The sequence below is a fragment of the Peromyscus leucopus genome, chromosome 5 (assembly GCF_004664715.2).
Source record: "Peromyscus leucopus breed LL Stock chromosome 5, UCI_PerLeu_2.1, whole genome shotgun sequence".
NCBI lineage: Eukaryota > Metazoa > Chordata > Mammalia > Rodentia > Cricetidae > Peromyscus > Peromyscus leucopus.
The window spans coordinates 115,057,036-115,075,975 of NC_051067.1; the positions used below are offsets into that span (position 1 = coordinate 115,057,036).

General features: G+C 38.2%; 1 protein-coding gene across 2 annotated transcripts in view; it reads left to right on the forward strand.

Annotated features, from left to right (window-relative positions):
* Cntnap4 (contactin associated protein family member 4) overlaps nt 1–18,526 on the forward strand; it is a 282,335-nt gene extending 263,809 nt beyond the window's left edge. The window contains exons 22-24 of one of the 2 annotated variants that reach the window (XM_028892756.2): nt 9,627–9,845; nt 10,154–10,225; nt 16,275–18,525. In XM_028892756.2, coding sequence (XP_028748589.1) covers nt 9,627–9,845; nt 10,154–10,225; nt 16,275–16,468 — 485 coding nt within the window. In that variant the 3' untranslated portion in view covers nt 16,469–18,525. Of the gene's footprint in view, nt 1–9,626; nt 9,846–10,153; nt 10,226–16,274 lie in introns of both variants that reach the window. The other variant, XM_028892757.2, reaches the window with a different exon arrangement.
* Nucleotides 18,527–18,940: the final 414 nt, after the last annotated feature.

Genomic DNA, 18,940 nt, shown 5'->3' on the forward strand with positions numbered 1-18,940 from the left:
AACTGACTAAAAGGCAGAGGCAGAATATCCAAATTAACAAAATCAGAAATGAAAAGGAGGATATAACAACAGACACCAAGGAAATTGAAGAATCATTAGGTCACACTGATAACCATTTCTAACTCTCTATTACACTTAAAACATACACTTAAAACATGTTAACTCTCAATAACTCTAGCAATAATAGTAGATTTGAAATATGGCATGAGGATTAAGGTTTTTATGGAAACAACTCACTTCAGATAAGTCCATATCAATAGATCGCTACATTTTATACTTCACATCCATCAACCCCTGTAAAGTTAAGATTTGGGAGATATGCCTGGATAACTATATATGTTAGATGTTTATTGAAATGAGAATTGGATGCCTTTTCAACTTATTCTGAGGAATAGCTTATGCCTGTGTGGTATGGTGTCTCATAGCTGTCTTTTTTTTTTCTGGGGCTACAGAGCCAAGAAGTACACCTAAATCATTTCCAGGCAGATTTAGGCCAGATATAAATACAGTTTGGTCAACAAGGAAAAGTGAGTCTATCCAACATCGACGAAAGATGTTTAAGAACAAGATCCAATGTAAAGGACTCCCTTATGAAAAACTTACTTCAACTTCACCAGGCGGAAGTGAGAAGAGTAGTGACCTAGATAACCCAAGGACACTGACTTTGTTAATATGCTGTATGTTAACTCTCAAAATAATGACTAGTTATTTTAAAACCAAATTGAAAAAGGAAGTATAAGTTAGAATAAAAAAGATACAAAGACCAAAAATTAGTTTTGAAAATCCATCACTTCCACAACCTTTTGATTTAAAAAAAAGACACTTAAAATGTGGCTGACTGACTTCAAGCATGTGTCCTTGTAAAGATGGTGGTCAGTTACAGAGGGTCTTTCATGTCTTTTAGAACTCGTTTTTGTTGGACACTTGTAAACAGCATTTTTCCTAACCCCATTAGGTGAATAGAGCTCAGAAGCATCATGCCACAATACCCAAGGGATATTCATGATGCCAAAAGAAGCATATTTCCTGATTGTAATTATAGAACAAATGATAAGATGGAAATTGGGGCTTTTTGTCAGAGCATATAATCATGGGTAAGTGGTTCCTGTGGGATAGGCAAGCACACTTCTTCGAGTGAGCTGTCTCACTCAGTGCTATCATTTGGTTGTCAAGCATCATCAAAACAGAACTCTGCTTACACTTCAAAAAATACCAACCACAGAAGGGAAAATCATTGATCCCCAAATCATCCAATATCAGGTGCTGAATCTAGAAATGAGAAAAAAAAACACCAAAAAACAATAAGACAAAACAATTCCAGAGTATAAAGGAAAGAGGCATTATTTAATTATGGACATACTTCAGTGTGCCTGTATCAGGAATACATAAACAAACAAAGATAGGCTGGGGGAGTTATTAAGGAGCAAGTGTGGTTAGGAGAAAGAGAGCAGGAAGGTATTGGCCAGAGTGCAGAGTGTGGATAAGAACTGCTGAGGTGGAGAGAGGGCACAGCCGTACGTAGGAGATACTGAATGTTGCATCTGATAATGATCTCTAATACTGATTAGAACATTCTATCAGTGTTCCCTATTAAGTATAACAGAGCAATAGCGATGGGTCCATGTCTCCAAAGCATAATTTAACATTGTTACCAAAAATTACTTACTCCTGCATTGTACCTGAAAGTCAGGTTTGCTAATACCTATGGAAGTCAAAAGATTGTTGTTACAGTTCAGATTCATTTCTAAGACTGGATCCTGTAGGAGGAAGAGAGATTGACTCTTTGGTCTCATCTTCCTTGTGAGAAGCACACATACCATTTTCTTAAGCACATTTAACTTTCATAAACTCTAATGTTAATGAGAATGGAGAAATGTCTCAGTGGTTAAGAGTGCATATTTTTTCCAAAGGACCCAAGTTTGGCTTCTAGCACCTTTATCTGGAGATACAGCACCCACTTCTGACCCCCATGGTCACTACACTCAGGTGCACATAACCCCCATGGTCACTACACTCAGGTGCACATAACCACATGCAGACACACACAACACACACACACACACACACACACACACACACATTATATAATTAAAAAAATCTTTTCTAAAAGGTGAATTATTTATCCATAAATTCCTTAAGTTAAACATTTGTGAGATGATTTTATAATAAGAGATTTCTCTGAGATGTAATTAATTGAAGAAACATGTAGGTATAAATTGTTTTGATAATACACTAAGCTTTTATTGGGTTTCAATTATACCACATTCTAAAAAAATCTCCTAATTAAGATAATTGCATAATATTAAAGTTGCATAAAACCTCTCATAGGAAAATATACCCTTTGTTTTGAATAACGTTATAATTCAGCTCATTATAAAGACTTCAGAAAAATCACTGTTCAAAGGCTGGATGAAGTTAGTAGTTGTTCTGTGTGGTCTTTATGTCAACTTGTGTCATCACATAAGTAAACCGACACAAGAGTCTCTTGGTGCTTCAGTATGACAGTGGGAAGCAGTCATACTGAATATTAAACTTGCATAAAACCCACCCTGTTTATGGATCTGTGTTTGTTAGGCTGTGCTAACTTCATGTTTTCTATCCAAAATACATTGTATGGTTGAGTTCTGAATCCTGCTTATGGGTTTCTTTCCATTTTAGAAGAGATTTGAGAAACCAGAAGATGGTTTTCACTCAACTCAGCAGCCACTTTAGTATGCTTACAGGTGACAACCCACAGGATCATTGATCTCTTCTGAGCCGGCAAATCCAGGAGATACACTTGGATTTATGCAGTGACATTTAGATTGTGTCAAAAAAAAAAAAGGGGGTGGTGGTGGTGGTCTGAGAATGTCTATTCAGTTTCCTCAGAGAAAATTTAGGAAGATTGAAATGTTCATCTCAAAGATATATTAGATGTAAAACCTTCTGCAAATCCAAGAGGTGTATTTAACTTTCTTAGAAAGGTTGCTTTTATTTTTAGATGAAGAGGCCATTTTAGTTTTAATTATGTGTGTATTTGTGTAGATCTATAGGTTTATGCGTTTAAATGCATGTGCATACAAAGGCCTGAATGAGGAGGGTCAAATCCCTGGAGATGTAGTTACAGGTGGCTGTGAGTCACCTGACATGGGTGTTGGGAACTGAACTCTGCTAAAGCCACAAGTGCTTTTAGCCACCGATTCATCTCTCCAACCAGAGTTAGATTCCTTAAAGGTGCTCCTTTTGTAAATCTGTCTAATGACACTTAAGTTGAGACAGGTTCTTTTGCAGGAAGAAAGAGTTAAGGTTCTCGAGAAAGCTACCTAGGAGTAACTTCTGTATGGATTAGGGTATCGGACTTGCAACTGAGAGCAGTGGATTTGTAGGTGCCTGTGAGATTTAACTTCTTTGCCCACCTAGCTCTTGGTGTCTGCTTTGCTGTTTGCTTTTACATTCACACTTGTTTTTATTTGGTTTAAATATATGCAGAGGCAAAGCATCTGCTTCTTCTAGCCTTGGCTGCTTCTTCTGTGATTCATGATACCGTTTTCTGGCAATCCTTCCTTATCTTTATCTTACATGTGAAAGTTATTGAAATCCTCTCTGAAGTTGCCGTCCCCCCTTTTTTCAGAAGACATTATAAACTACTTGCATTTATTCTCATTTGAGTTCTTAGACTTTTAATTTGGGGCTAGGTTATGAGAACCATGAGAAATTTTATAAATCACTCCTTGTCATTGTTCTTACACTGACTGCCATATCTTCCTAGAAACACTCCTTTCTCTGTAATAAAAAGGCACTCCATCAAATCCTAATTTCCGGGAACTCAATTTTTCTTGTAAGCTGTTTGTTAAATGATTTTTTTCCTCACACAAGCAGAAGTTATTCCCTTTGTTGGCATATACAATTGAGGCTTATTTTTAAATAGGTAAGACTGCCCAAAAATCTTGAGTCACTTGAGGATTTTTATAACCAGAAACAAGAGCTGGAGAGGTTTGTTCTCAATTCCCTCCTCTCCATTCACTTCTCTAGGCTTTGACACTGGTTGACATTGTAGGAATCAGATAATGGGAAAGAAATATATTTTGCTCATTGACAATGTTAGCACACTTGTTGAAACACAGAGGATGCTGAGTTTTTTCTTCCCTAAGACGTGGGTTGCTTATGAGAAACTCCAGTCTATACTATTCATGTTGTCTCACAACTAGACTGAATTCTGGGAAGAAGAATGTAAGTTCTGTGAAGTTTCCCCCCACTCCCAATTCTAATGCTATCCCATCCATCAGTGGTCCTGAAACGAGGAGTTGTTGGTCTAGTTGAGCAGGAAGGCTGTGTTTGGCGAAGCAATCCTGGGATTCTTTATCTAATGGCTAGAGTGTTTTTCTGCTATCTTGGAGAGACTTCATGTAGAGAGTTTGAATTTTATAGATCCTGGGGAATGTTGGCTTTACCAAGGCCCCTAGACCACATGTGTAAAGACCAACACCAGAATATACCAGTTTGTATGTTTTCCTTGTTTCTCAGTACACGGTGATGACCTTATATCTGGGACATTTCCATTCTGATGTTGCACAGAGAGGTTTCCTCCAACAATGGAGTTCAAGGTGACACTACAGACTGAGAGGACATAAACTCCTGGGTGGTCAACCTTCTCTGAGTTTTGAACATCTGAGGCAGGAAGTAACTGAGCACTAGCCAGCAGATGGAGAACAGAACTGGGTGTTAGGCTTCTTGCTCTATGCTCAACACATCTTTTCCCTTTTCCCTTTGGTTAATGCTGTCAGGAAATATCCTCACAGGAGCACCTATGGTCATATTAAACTAATCTGCTGGGCTCCACTCAATCCTCTCAAGCTGGCAAATCACAATTAATCATTCAAAAGGATTCAACATCAAGGAAAACAGAAACAAAACAACCAGTGAGATTCTCTACATAAATTAAGCTATTCAAGGAGACAGACAACCCAGATAAAACTCAGGACAAGTAACTTAAGTAAAGCAAAGGGAAACCAAACAAAGAGCTAGAAGAACAAACCAGAAATTAAACTGGAAAGATTGATCTATATTGATGCTTGAATTCATTTCCTAGAAGATGAAGTGAATGGAAGGTGTTTGACCCAAACAGAAATAAGATATGAGTTATGAAATAGATGAGAAAGTAAAATAGACTTGGAGAAGATGCACAGGAGACCCAGGATGAATAAGTGACATCCCAGAGTGATTAAAAGTGGTTAAGAGAAGTTGTTACTCTTTCAGATGACCTGAGTTCAGTTCCCAGCAGCCACACCAGATAGCTCACAGCCCTCCAAGTATCCAGGAAATATGATCTCTCTGTTCTCCTCAGCTACCTGCACTCATGTTCACATATCCACAAGCACACACACACACACACACACACACACACACACACACACACACCCCTGCATATAACTAAAAATAAATCTTTTTTCAAAAATAAAGAATTTACTATGTCCTCTGCAGAATACTGAAAGAAAATAATCCACAAAGAGCAAAAGATGGACTCACGAAAGTGTCCCATACATTGAAAAGAAGCAATAGAGCAGGGAGGTGGAGAAGTGATCTCCACACATTAAGGGAGGAACAGCCACATAGAAAGAGTCATCCCTATAGTAAGCACAAAAAATAACCCAATCCATAAAGACCAATCCCTATTCCACATGCAGGGCCGTGTCCAGGTTACTTCCTGCACAGAAACATCACTAGTTTCTATTTCTGTGTTTATTATCTGTCCTCTCACTAAAATGTAAGGCGACTGAACAGCAGGGGACTTGTTTCCTGCCTTCTTACCTCTGAAAACAATAAACATCAATGGATTAACTGCCCACTTTAAATTTAATAGGGGCCAGTTTTTGTACAGTCATTTCATGGACAGGTAAAATGTTTTCACTTTGTAAACTTTGTAAACTTGAAGTTTTCAGGCTGTACCTCATATTGGATATTTTTCATGAGGGAAATGAATCTTGACTATATTTTGGCTCAAAAACCTACAAATATTTTAAAAGCAAACAGAACTTTTATTCAGTGTGTAACTATTGTAGAAAATTTGAAAAGTATTGCTATTAACATACATGCCATTTGTAGAAATCATGAAAGTTATAAAATGTTCCTAAAATAAAGTTGGCGTCCTTTTCTATAAATATCCGTAGGTCTGAACTTATAGTTGCCTTCTGAACATGGGCAATTTGTTCTAGGACTCCTGTGCATAGCAAAGTCTGTAGGTGCTCCAGTTACTCATAAAGAGTAAGGATATTAATATGTAGGCCATGGAAAGTTTTACCCTTTCAGAGGAGGGGAGGGGAGGTGAGCTGGTGTGGGAGGGGAGCTGGGGGTTGAGCAGAAGGAGGCATGAGAGAGGGATCTGTGGTTGGCATGTAAAATGAATAAAAAATTTTCTTAAATAAAAAATGTAGCCTATGTATGTCTCCCACATATTTATAGTCATGCCTAGGTTATTCCTAATGCCAAACACAATGGAAACACTGTACAATTAGTCATTGTACTCTGTTGTTTAGTAAACAATGTCAAGGAAAATGTGTGCCATACTCAGCATAGGCATTTTTTTTCCAGTGGGAGAATGACAATAAAACACATATAATTTGAAACGTAATTATGCCATCATTTAGAACTTCTTGTTAAAGTTGGCATTCCTCAATAGTGAATATTTAAATTGATTTTCTTTTTATGATTTTTTTTACTTCTTTTAATTTTTGAGATTATAATTATATTTCACCCTCCTCTTATCTCCCTCCAAATCCTCCTATATAGCCCTCGTAGCTCTCTTTCAGATTCATGGCCTCTCTTTTACTAATTGCTATAGCATGCATACATGTATATAAATATAGTCTGGTTGATCTGTATAATGTTAGTTGTATGTGTGTTTTCAAGACTGACATTTTGATGTTGGATAACATTTTTAAAAGATATTTTGGGTCTGTGGGTGCTTCAGTGTGTGGATGTGGAATCCATGGGTATGGAGGGCTTGTACATTTGTCACTGTGACTGCAATGATGCTGGGCTGTTTGTTTCTGTGGGGGTGAAACAATCCAACATCATGTGTTGAGGAGTTCCTTTTGGCTTTCGGTTCCAATTATGGAGAAGGCAAGGCAGGATTTGGAACCAGCTAGGCACATCACATCCAAGTCAAGAGCAGAGATACAATAAATGTGCACATACTCACTTGCTTGCCTGCCTGTGATCACAATCTCTCCACTCTTAAATAGATCACTACCCATGCCTAGCAAATGGTGCTCCTCACAGTAGGCTGGGTCTGCCCACATCGATCACCTTAATTAAGATGATCCCCCATGAATGTGTGCCTAGATTAACTTGATCTAGATAATCTCTCATTGAGACTCTCTTCACAGGTGATTCTTAAGTTGTGTCAACTTGTCAAACCATCACAAAAGTCAGCGAAATATTTCTGGAGCGCATGATCTTCTGTGTGATCCACAGAGTGATAAACCCTCAATGCTACCCTTATCTAGGGAGGAGAGCCATGGAATCGGGTCACAGCCTCCTGAGGCAGAATATTCAGGCCCCGATACCTGTCCCGAGTCTGTCACTGCACTACCAGTGCTTGGATAGCAGCTGGATTCCTTTTGCTTCTGTCCTTATTCAGAGAGTTAGATCTGTTGAGCCTTTTCACCGCTACTGTTAAGGTCTCCCAGGTTAATGAACAGAGGATTTTAAGTATGGCTAATTAAGAATGAGATGATGAACTCTTCTGGAAATGATTAAAGGCCATAACCAAAAAGCGATGCCGTGTCCCTAATCTCCAGGCTTCTTTTTTATAGAGAATGAGTCTCATAATAGGAAACCTTTCATCAATGTTATTTTTTATCATTAGATATAAAATGTGAATGAAAATGGAGCCAAAAGAAAATGTTCTTCAGAAACCTAGCTATTACAGGAAAGGACAGGCTCAGAACTGAGATGCTTACAGTTACTTAAAAAATGTTCAAGCCCAGCTCTCCCTCAAAACAACAGCAACAAAAGACATTGCCGGAGTTATGAGTACGGTGAAGGAAAGACTGAATTATGAAGTGATTCATGAACAAAAGGAGCTTGTGATTTCGGGGTCCAACTGGTCTGGAGTTTAGAATATAATGTCAACGACCTCATAACTCCAGGCAACTCATCAGTAACAATTTTGGGCCCAAGTCGTACATCTGTGTGGCAGCACTAAAATATTCCTGTGGCTACCATAACATTTAAATAATAACATGAAAATCTCTTAAAACAGTGTGCTGCACACATATTCACCCAACAAATACCCAATGTCCATTATACTCTTAAAAGAAAAATGCACATCTTTATGCACACATGTGCGATGTAAGGGAAGATAATGATGCAATTTTACCACCCTGTTGGATGTCTGAATGTATCATAATCTGCAGTAAAAGCTGGATATGGTGTGATCACAGTACTTGGGAAATTGGGGCTGGAGTATCAGGAGTTTAGGTCATCCAAAGTTACATAGTATTGGAGGCTAGTCTTCTCTATGTAAGATCTTGTCTCAAAAACCTAAATCAAACCAAACCATGCCACACCAAACCAAAAACAAAAACAGCTCTATAATAAATTCCCTTTATTTCAATTTAATTCTTGTAAAAACAACTGCTATCTGTGTTACATTCTTTGTTATTAAATTATAAATTAATATTTTGGCATTTGAACTAATCTCTGCCCCATCAAAGACTTATTTTAACATGGGAGGAGAAGTTGCCTACCTATAGAGGTCACAAAGGTATTTCTACATAACAGGCTATCATTGAGACAGAAAACAATGAGATATGAAGTTCCTAACTCTGGTTGTAACGAGACACCCCAATACTTTAGGAGTGTGGCCTCTACAATTGCTGCTACTAGTAGTCTCCTTGAATGTTCAGAAGGAATCATGAGGCATCAGAAAGCTTTCAACAGAAGGACTTTGTTGGGTTGGGCAATTGATAGGGGAGTTCCAGAGGCCAATTCTCCCTCTGTTTTTTGTTATTTTCTTGTCTTGAATCTCAAAACCTGAGCAGAGCTAATCTCTAAACCTAGGACACATCTCTTGATACTGATCTCACACAATAAATATAGTTTGATTTGTTCTAGAATGCTAATGGCTAAGATGTGCCAGTTGGGAGGATAGTTGCTAGCATGTGTAAACTCCTAGGTTTGATCGTCATTAATGAGTAAAACCAGGCATGGTGGTATACTCCTGTCATCCCAGCACTTGGGAGGCAGAGGCAGGAGAATCAGAATTTCAAGGTCATCCTTGATAACATAGGGAGATTGAGATAAATCTGGACTATATGAGACTGTCTCAAAGGAGGAAAAAGCATGAAATCTTTTGACCCCCTCATTAGTTCATAGCTTCATCCATTGTTAAGGTTGTTTTAATCATCTGCAGAGAGCACAGTGTTCTTAATGAGCCATGCTTGCAAACTTTTTTTGTTAACCCTGAAGTCTCAACTCTATTTACAGAAAGACTTAAGAGACCCAATTCTTTCAATAAAGACAGAAGACAGAGTTAGCAGTTGGACATGTCTTGCTGTTCTATTCACAGATGCAAGGCATTGAATGCCTGCTTCACTGTCTTGCATGTTTAGCACTCTTAACCATGTTGTGGTGTTTCTTTGTAGAGTACAGTGATGTTGACCAGGAGACAGCACTGGCTGCGGCCCATGGCTTCACAGGCTGCCTCTCTGCAGTGCAGTTCAGCCATGTTGCACCTTTGAAGGCTGCTTTGCACCCTAGTCAACCAGCCCCTGTCACTGTGACAGGGCATGTAACAGAGTCCAGCTGTGTGGCCCCTGCTGGCACCGATGCCACATCTAGAGAAAGGACACATTCATTTGCAGGTAACTTAAGACTCTCACCCTCCTCTGTCACAAATGGACAGGATTTTGAAAATGTCCTAATTTTGTTGTTCTTCTCAAGATGGCTTCTGGGAGTGGCTTTTGTTTAAATTCAGGTCTCTTCTTCATCACTGCTTTTCTGGAGTCTTAATATGTCATTCATTTACAGTTGACATTGTTAAAATTAAAAATCACAGGGTTCTCATGTTTACCTCTATTGTTCTGTTCTGGTTTAAAACTGATGAATTCTTCAGAATGTCCTCCTGCTGCTTGGGTGCATCACCCTGTCCATTTCTGTGCTTTAACTGTAGATCATTCTGGAACAATGGACGACAGAGAACCTCTCACACATGCAATCAAAAGTGATTCTGCAGTAATTGGAGGTAACTAGAAAGCATGAGTGTACTTTTCTGGTGGAGTTTTATTACTATTACTAATAATACTGACTAAAAGCATTAGAAAACTATCTACAATGAATCTACATGTTTTCACTGGGGATGTAGTTAAGTGGTAACATGCCTGTCCAACAAGCAGGAGGTCTTAGGGTCAATTCCTAGAATGGGGAGAGGAGTTTACATATCTTTTTTTAACTTTGTATTGATTCTTTGTGAACTTTACATCATGCACCTCAATCCCACTCCTCTCCCCATTCCTCCACCCTTGCCACCTCCCCCAAAAGAAAACAAAAAATAAAAATAAAAAGCTAAAACAACAACAGCAACAACAACAGAACTCTTGCTATGGAAGCTTCAGTGTGTCTGTCACCCAGTACACCCTTTTGCCCAGTATTGCTTAGTAATGTTCATTACAGTGAGTCCTTGGTCTGGTTCAAGGCCTCTAGCTTCTGCCACACTATTGATACTGGATCTTCACCGGGACTCCTCTTAGATATGATATCCTCTTGTTGCCCTGTGTCATGGAGATCCTGAAGCTTTGGTTCTGCAGAGTTCCACCTCATTTACTCCAGCTGTTTTTAGATGGGGGAGATGTTGGGGTGGGCCAGTTCAAAGCCCTGGATCTGGACCTGGGTGGTAGTTGAATTGGTCAGCCCACCCACTTTTCTGTGCCTGCACCACCAGGACCAGCACTGCCCTAGCAAGAGGTGGGGTCAGCTTACCTGAGTGCTAAGCCAGCAAAGAGTGGGGCCGGCACTCCTGTGTTCATGCCCTTTGAGGCAGTATTCCAGGGCCCATGCCACCAGGGCCCACTCTACTGTCTTGCCCAGGCAAAGTGGTGGGGCTCTCCCTCCTGAGTGCTGTAGTCAGCAAGGAATGGAGCCAGCTCTGCATAGCCCTTGGACATCAACATGGCAGCCCAGAGCAGGAGCTTCTGCCTGACCTTTGATGGTAACATTGGTCCATAGACATGACCCAGACCTCTACTGCTACAGAGTCACGGGGTTCACATATCTTAATTGCTATACAATGAATCTCACTGTTTTTAAAATTTTTATTCTTTGCACTTTGTACATGAATATAATGAATTTTGATCATATTCATTCTCTATTACGCTCTCTTATCCCTCCCATTCCCTCTGAACCCATCTACTTCCCCATTCTACTTTTATACCTTTTGTTTTGTGTGACCCACATCCTTTGAGTTTGATTAGGTTACTTTCATGAACATAGAAGGGAGGTTATCTACCAGGACATGGGCAACCTACCATCAGCTACACTGCTGAAGAAAACAACTCCTCTATTCCCAGCATACTTTAACTGCCAATAATTCTGAGAAAGGGGCGGAGCCTCTTGGCTGTCTCCTGTCCATGACGGAATGTTGACAGACCTGTTCTTGTGCACACCTTCCCAGGCACTGAACTTGAACAAAGGATGGTTTACAACTTTTATTGGAATGGTCTCATAGACTCTTCCCAATTTCCTAGCTTTCTTGGAAATTCTCTGTGTAAATAGGATAATCTCACTAAAGCATCACACTCCAAGATATGTAAAAAATGAACAGTATTTAGCTTAAAGATGGCCATCTGCAAGCCATAGGAACTACTGCATACATTTATTTCCTTAGATATATCATTGCTTCTGCAAGGGCTCACATCAAAGTAGGAAAAAAAACTTAGATTAACAGTAGAAATATGTACTGTGTATTTCTTTAATGCTTAAAATAGATATTTCATCATTTAGATGTGGTTATAAAAGAATACTATCAGTTATTATCAAACATTAGGTTAATAGGTTGAAAGTGGTTCTTAGTAATATTAAATTGCAGAATACACACAAAAATTAAAAAAAATATCTTTAATGTGACAGCATCTTCTTGGAGGTATACGTTATTCAAAACCAAATTCAGAACTAAAGCTTTTCTTCCTGATTAATGCTCTTCAGAAGCTGTTAATCAGAGGACCGAAATGTTAAGTGCCTTAACATTGCTCTGCACTCAAATATCATATGGATGCATAAAGTAAATAACTATTCAGACTTACATCCAGATAAAATGATTATTCATACACTTGAGAAACTTTTATGTGGACTTCATACTGGTTCCATTTACTTTTGTCTTTTAAATAATTTAATTTAATTTTTCATCGTGTGTGTGTGTGTGTGTGTGTGTGTGTGTGTGTGTGTGTGTGTGTGTGTGTGAATGTCACATGAGTGAAGTTGCCAGTGCTGGTTGGTTTTGTCAACCACACAAACCTAGCCATATTTGGGAAGAGGGACTCTTAATTGAGATAATGCCTTCATAAGATCAGTCTACAGTCTACAGTCAAGTGCATTATCTTTACTGGTGATTGATTTTGGTAAGTTCATCCCATAAAGCACAGTGCCACCTCTTGGCAGGTGGTCCTGAGTTACATAAGAAAGCAGGCTGAGCAAGCCAGGGGAGCCAGCTGGTAAACAGCATTCCTCCTGGCCTCTGCACTAGTGCTTCCAGTTTGTGGCCTTGAATTCATGCCCTGACTTCCCTTAGTGATGGAATGTGACCTTGTCAGATTGAAATAAACCCTTTCCTCCCCATGTTGCTTTGGCATTTTATCACAGCAATAGAAACCTAACTAAGGCAATGCCCATAGAGACCAGAAGAGGGATCCGCTGAAGCTGGGTTATAAGCAAATATGAGAGCTTAGAACTGAACTCAAGTCCTCAGTAAAAGCTGTGCATGTTCTTAACTACTGGGGCATCTCTCTAGCCTCCTGCCTTTTAAAGATTTTACTTTTAATTTTGGCTTTAAGTGTGTGTGTGTGTGTGTGTGTGTGTGTGTGTGTGTGTGTGTGTGAATAGTTTGCTGTCTTGTATTGTTGCTCATCTATTCATGAACTTTATCCAGTAGCTATACCCTTTTTATAGATGGTGAACAATGATTAAAGTGTCTCTCATTGTATTTCTAACCTTCTCCCCTTAAATTAAATATCTATAAGTTAAAGGTATACGAAATAGAATTCCTGTTTACAAACAAAGCAATCCCCCCTTTTTTGGCTTAACTAGTTTAATCTTGAGTTTAGGTAGTTATTGGAATAGTCTAATGGAAACACATTCTACAGTAAAACCCTATTGAAAGTTATGAGATCTGTTCATAATGTTTAAAGTCCAACAGTTTCAACATTTCAAAGTAGGATTCCTGCTTAGGCAAAATGACTCAGCCAGTGCTCTGCTTGCCTAGCTCACATACGCACAGGGTAGAGAGAGAGAGCACAAGGCAGGTTTGCCCCTCAAGGCTCACCAGGGTCCATGAAACCAGTATGCCTTCTGGTTTTGATCTCTTTGGGGACTGAGCTTTGGTAGCAGAGTAGCTGGGAGTAGCTGGGAATGGCCGTGTAAACTCCAAAGATCTCATGCTAACTGTGTGCTGTTTGCCTGCTCATTCACAGCATAGAGCCCTCCACTGTGGTGCTCTGTCTGGTAGTACCAAGGTGGGATTTTATCCCATTGTTGTGCTAGTCATAAATCATACCTAGTGTGTAACCGCAGTTGATGCACTCAAACATTTTCCAGAGGAGATAATCTTCTTGTGTTCTCAGCTGTTGGTAACCATCCTCTTTGTTTATAAATAAAGTAAGTAGAATGAGAGAGGAGGATAGATTTAGTGAGCTGTTTTAAAATGATGATGCAGATATGGAATGTTTCAAGCCAGACTCTGAGGATAACATTTCAGACAGACAGAAACCTGCATACGTTTATCCCAAGAACACATTTGCATGGTGCTTTGTGTACAACAGCACAGAACATAGTAGTTTATTTTATTTATTATGAATATATTAAATTGCTTGTTTGGGGGACTGGTAACAGGTTAAATTCAAGGTGTGTGCCTTGGACATAAAAACAATGGCATGAAACTTGACCCAAATTGAAAGAGATAAATCACATACTCACAGAAAAAAAAGTCAGGGACCATCTCTGATGCAGATCATCTGGATGTTCCTTCTAGGATAATATTATGGTGATACTCATTTTTGTAACTAAAGTAGTACTCTCTTCAACATATCATATCATTTTTTTCACATTGCAGTCATTTAGAAATACTTTCTCAGAGATAGAAACTTTATAAGATAATTGAACTAACTATAACAACTCAATTGTTTTTTACAGGGATGATAGACAAAATATATAACAACACATCAATATCCTAATTAAAATTGGTTATTAATGTGGTTAAGTAGCCATACCCATTAGTAAAATTACCAAATGCATATTAGAATCGTTACTATCTTTCTTGGGTAAGCCTGACCTATGCAAAAAATTGGCTCAGCAGCAGCAGCAGCGGCGGCAGCATTATCATTGTTCATGAAGACTCTGCTTAGTGAATCTTACTGAAACTTTCAAGTCCCTTCATGTTTTGATTTAATTTCATTACATACACCTACATTTATTTATATTGGATGAAGTCTTAGGGCTTGGGATGTAGCTTAGCTGGTAGAATACTTATGCAGTATGCATAAAGCCCTGGCTTCTGTCCACGTAACAGCAGAAACCAGGTGCGGCTCTGTACACGACTGATCCTGTACTCAAAAGATGGGGACAAGATTACCAGAAGTTCAAGATCATCCACAGCATCTTAGTAAATTCAAAGCCTACACAAGACCCTGACTCAAGGAAAAAAGCATAAACAAAATAGTGCAGAGTCTCAGTTTTGTTAAGCTAAATTTGATCCACAGTATTATTTTAATAATTCTATTTTTTTTGTAAAGAATCTACATTCATCTATTAATGTCTTCATGATAATTTTAAAGAAACTATTAAAAATCATAATGTAAAATAATAATTTTCAAAGTTTATTTTTTATTTGACTTTTTGAATTTTATCAATAGCATGAAATACCATTAGATGTTTTTCTTGAATAACAGATTTACTTCATTCAGTTTAGAGAGAACTACCAAACACAGATATTTGAACAACTATGATTTTCTTAGTAGTTGATCTTTTATATAAAAATGGTGTAATTCATAACTCAAATGTTTGCAGAGTGCATTTTCTGGGGTCAAACATCACCCTTCAGTGTGCACCAGGCATGCTTTATGTATGTTTTCTGTTTCAATACACAACCCATTAGAAAGACTTGTAGTCAAGGGTCAAGACTCTTGAAATGAATAATTTTTACTCTTGCATGGAGGGCATCCTTAGATAAGATTGCCTTTTGCCTGTCAGTACAATGTCTTCCACTCCACAGACGTAATAACTAGGACTACAATTCGGTGTCCTGGTCTTCATTTGTGATAACCACTGAAATTTTCCTTACCTTCATGGTATACCATTAGTGAAAATTTTAACACCACAAAAAAGCACCTTACACCTATGATGGAATAGTAAATTTCACTCTATGGGTCCTCATTCCAGTGTGTCTTGAGAAATACGCAGGTTTTACACTCTGCTTCAAGGATCTCAAGTCACTCTAGAGTTGATAATCATGGTCACAAATAAGAATTGTAGTGCTTAAAATATTTACATAGAATCCAAAGTTTCAAAATTCAATATGCCTCATGCAGAAAGATTTTAACATATTTACATACCCATATCTACATTTTATTATTAACACTATTCATGTATATAGCATACTCCTACTCTTTAACATTTGATTGAAAAATCAATTTCATTGACATTGTTACATATTTAATTATAAAACACAATCCCTTTACTGCATTATGCTTAACTATAATTTCAAAAATAATTAAAATGTCTTCATGTCTAATTATGAAGCAACACTTGGTCATAGAAGTCTGTAAGTAATGTTCTTGAGGAACAGGAACACATGAAGCAGATCCAGTATAATGCACATTCAGGATAAATGGAAGGGACCCCATGAAATTGATGGAATCCCTAAATAAACTTTATTATGATACTGCTTTAATCAGAAACATGAGAGGTTTTCTTGTTTCTAATTTATGTCATGTAGAGGGTTGACTTCAACAGAAAATAGGACTAATTAAGCAGTGAACTTGATGTGGTGTCTATTCTGACTGGGTATTTCTTTTCTCTTCTCTCACTAGGTCTGATAGCTGTTGTGATCTTTATCTTGCTTTGCGTCTCTGCCATAGCTGTTCGCATTTATCAACAGAAAAGGTTATACAAAAGAAATGAGGCAAAAAGGTCAGAGAACGTAGACAGTGCTGAGGCTGTTTTGAAAAGTGAGCTTCATATCCAAAATGCAGTCGGTGAAAATCAGAAAGAGTACTTCTTCTGATTGGCAGCGATCCTCTAACATGCAAGGATGAGTTTATTTTAACAGCCAGGGGCTCTCGGTGGACAAGAACTGCTCTAACCCTGACCACACAGGCGATGGATCTGCAGCACGGCCATCTTGCCATGTTCAGGCTCAGGATGGCTCCAGGTAGCCTCCTCCAGTGATGTGTTTCTAGCCATCATTCTACTTAAGAAAGGAGCTAGCTATTGGTGTCCCTTTCCATCTTCTGCACACGATCAAAGCCAAGTTTAACTCACTTCACAACTATGGTTTTTAAATGTGGAAACTGTAGTTCTTCTCTTCACTCTGTAATTCATAAGTTTTGTTAGAGGTAAGAAATCAAAATTGGACTATAATGGCCTTGCTTTACCTGAGACCACATGTTATGTTTGCTTTTGACTTCCCACGGTGTTGTTCATGAGCCTGGAAATGCTTCTGAGATCCTGTTTGGCTGGTGTTCGCATCTTCAATGGCCAAAAGTCTATACATAAAGCCCCCGCCTTTCTCTGTATCACATTCAATACATCAATAGTCTGAGAAAATGTTTTCTTGTCTTTGGCTTGTTTGTATTGCTCTTTTTCTATCTGACTCTTTCTGATACTTTTTAATGCATTTTGTTTTGAGTGTCTAACTTGCAATTACTATATAAAAAGACTCAGAAAGTATGGTGGTTGTCAATATGTGATGTCATGCCTCGACAGACAGTTTCTTACCATTGTTTGATGATAACTGGTTAAGAACCTGAGCAATTGTAATTTCCCAAAGACTGTACAACGTTTTCCATTAAACTTGTCCTAGCACAGCAAAAAGATATTTTAATTGCAACTGTATTACCTCAATTATATTTCAGAGCCTATTTTCCCCAAACCTTAAACAAGTTGTTTCTTAGGTTTCTGTTTTGCTAAAGGTTATTGCCAAGTTTTCTTTGATCTCCCATGAGGATTTTCCATGAAGTATCCTCTTATATGTTAGAAAAGAAGGGGATAACATCAAGTGTAGAGCCCCACTCTTCATTCTAATATACAGTTATGCCACTGGCATGAATTTTGCTGTGCACTAACCTCTAATATATGCATCCTGCAATCTGAGTTGGAACATGGCTTCTGTTTTGCAAACAGTAGAAAAAGTACCAACGGATGCTCACTCTCTTATCAGACCTACACTCAAGTAATTTCCCATGTAGGATGATTAAGGCCTCAAAAATGCCTGAGATCAATATAATATACTCACTAGTCCATGGTGATTAGAGTGTATATATACAATGGGAGGTGGAAGCATAATTCTTAACTCCACGAAACTATAACAATAATGAACTTTAAGGCCAAGCGAACAAGATAATTGCGGGGAACTATCTTTGAAGTCCACAAGCCAATTAAATAACAAAAGCACTTTGCAATCCATGGTCACACCTTCAGGCGCCTCCAAAGTAAAAAAATTCAATTTCCTGTTTTTTTTTCTTTTTTAAAAGAAAACTTGGAAATATATGAGCTCAGCATCACTAGCATCTTATTTTTCATGTTGATTCTTCTTACAAAATCTGTTTTTCTTTTCCCAAAGCATGAGGTCCAAGGTCCAATTTAATGTTTCTGTAAATACCTGACTAAATCTTAAAGGACCTGAATTGACAAAGGACCCATGTTGCTAAATAGCATCTGTATATGTGTGCATTGGCGCACGTGCACATACACAGACACACACACACACACACACACACACACACACACACAGCTCTGTGGTGACAAGAGAAACATTTAAACTAGAATTTGTATCATTTGATCTAAAGAGCATGGTCATTAATTATCACAGCTTGGAATTCTTTAAAGGTTTGTGTTTTATTTAGTAGCAGTACTGACTTCACTGATAGCTGAAATGTGGACACACAGATGGTGAAGCTGCAAAGTCTTCTGTGGTCCATACTGCAAGAGACTAAAATAGGATGACATCATATTGCATTGGTACCTTATATGCCATGGCTTGGATTTCATGGTTTGTAATAAATTTCTTCCTTTTTCTTTAATAAAATTTTTAAAATAAAATGCAGAATATACCTTAAGAGATAATGTATATAGTTTTAAATTAGGGAATTATATTGGATTTCTTTTTCTTAAGAAAGTAAAAAAAAATACGTAGCTATATGCATTGTTGGTGTATGCATGAATATGTGTGGTGTGTTTAACCTTTTTTTTGACAGATTTCTGTGATTCTTGGTAACTATCAAATTGCTACTGTCCTTTATTTTTTTAAGAAAAATTTTAATTACTTTGTGTGTGTGTGTGTGTGTGTGTGTGTGTGTGTGTGTGTGTGTGTGTGTGTATGTGTGTGATATGTGGATTTCAGAAGAAAACTTGTGGGAGTTGGTTCTCTTCTTCTGTCATAAAGGATCTGGAAATTGACCTTGGGTTGTTAGGCTTGGCAGTAGGCACTTGTACCTGCCAGCCATTGCTCCAGCCCCATTTGTTTCTCCTTGAAAGG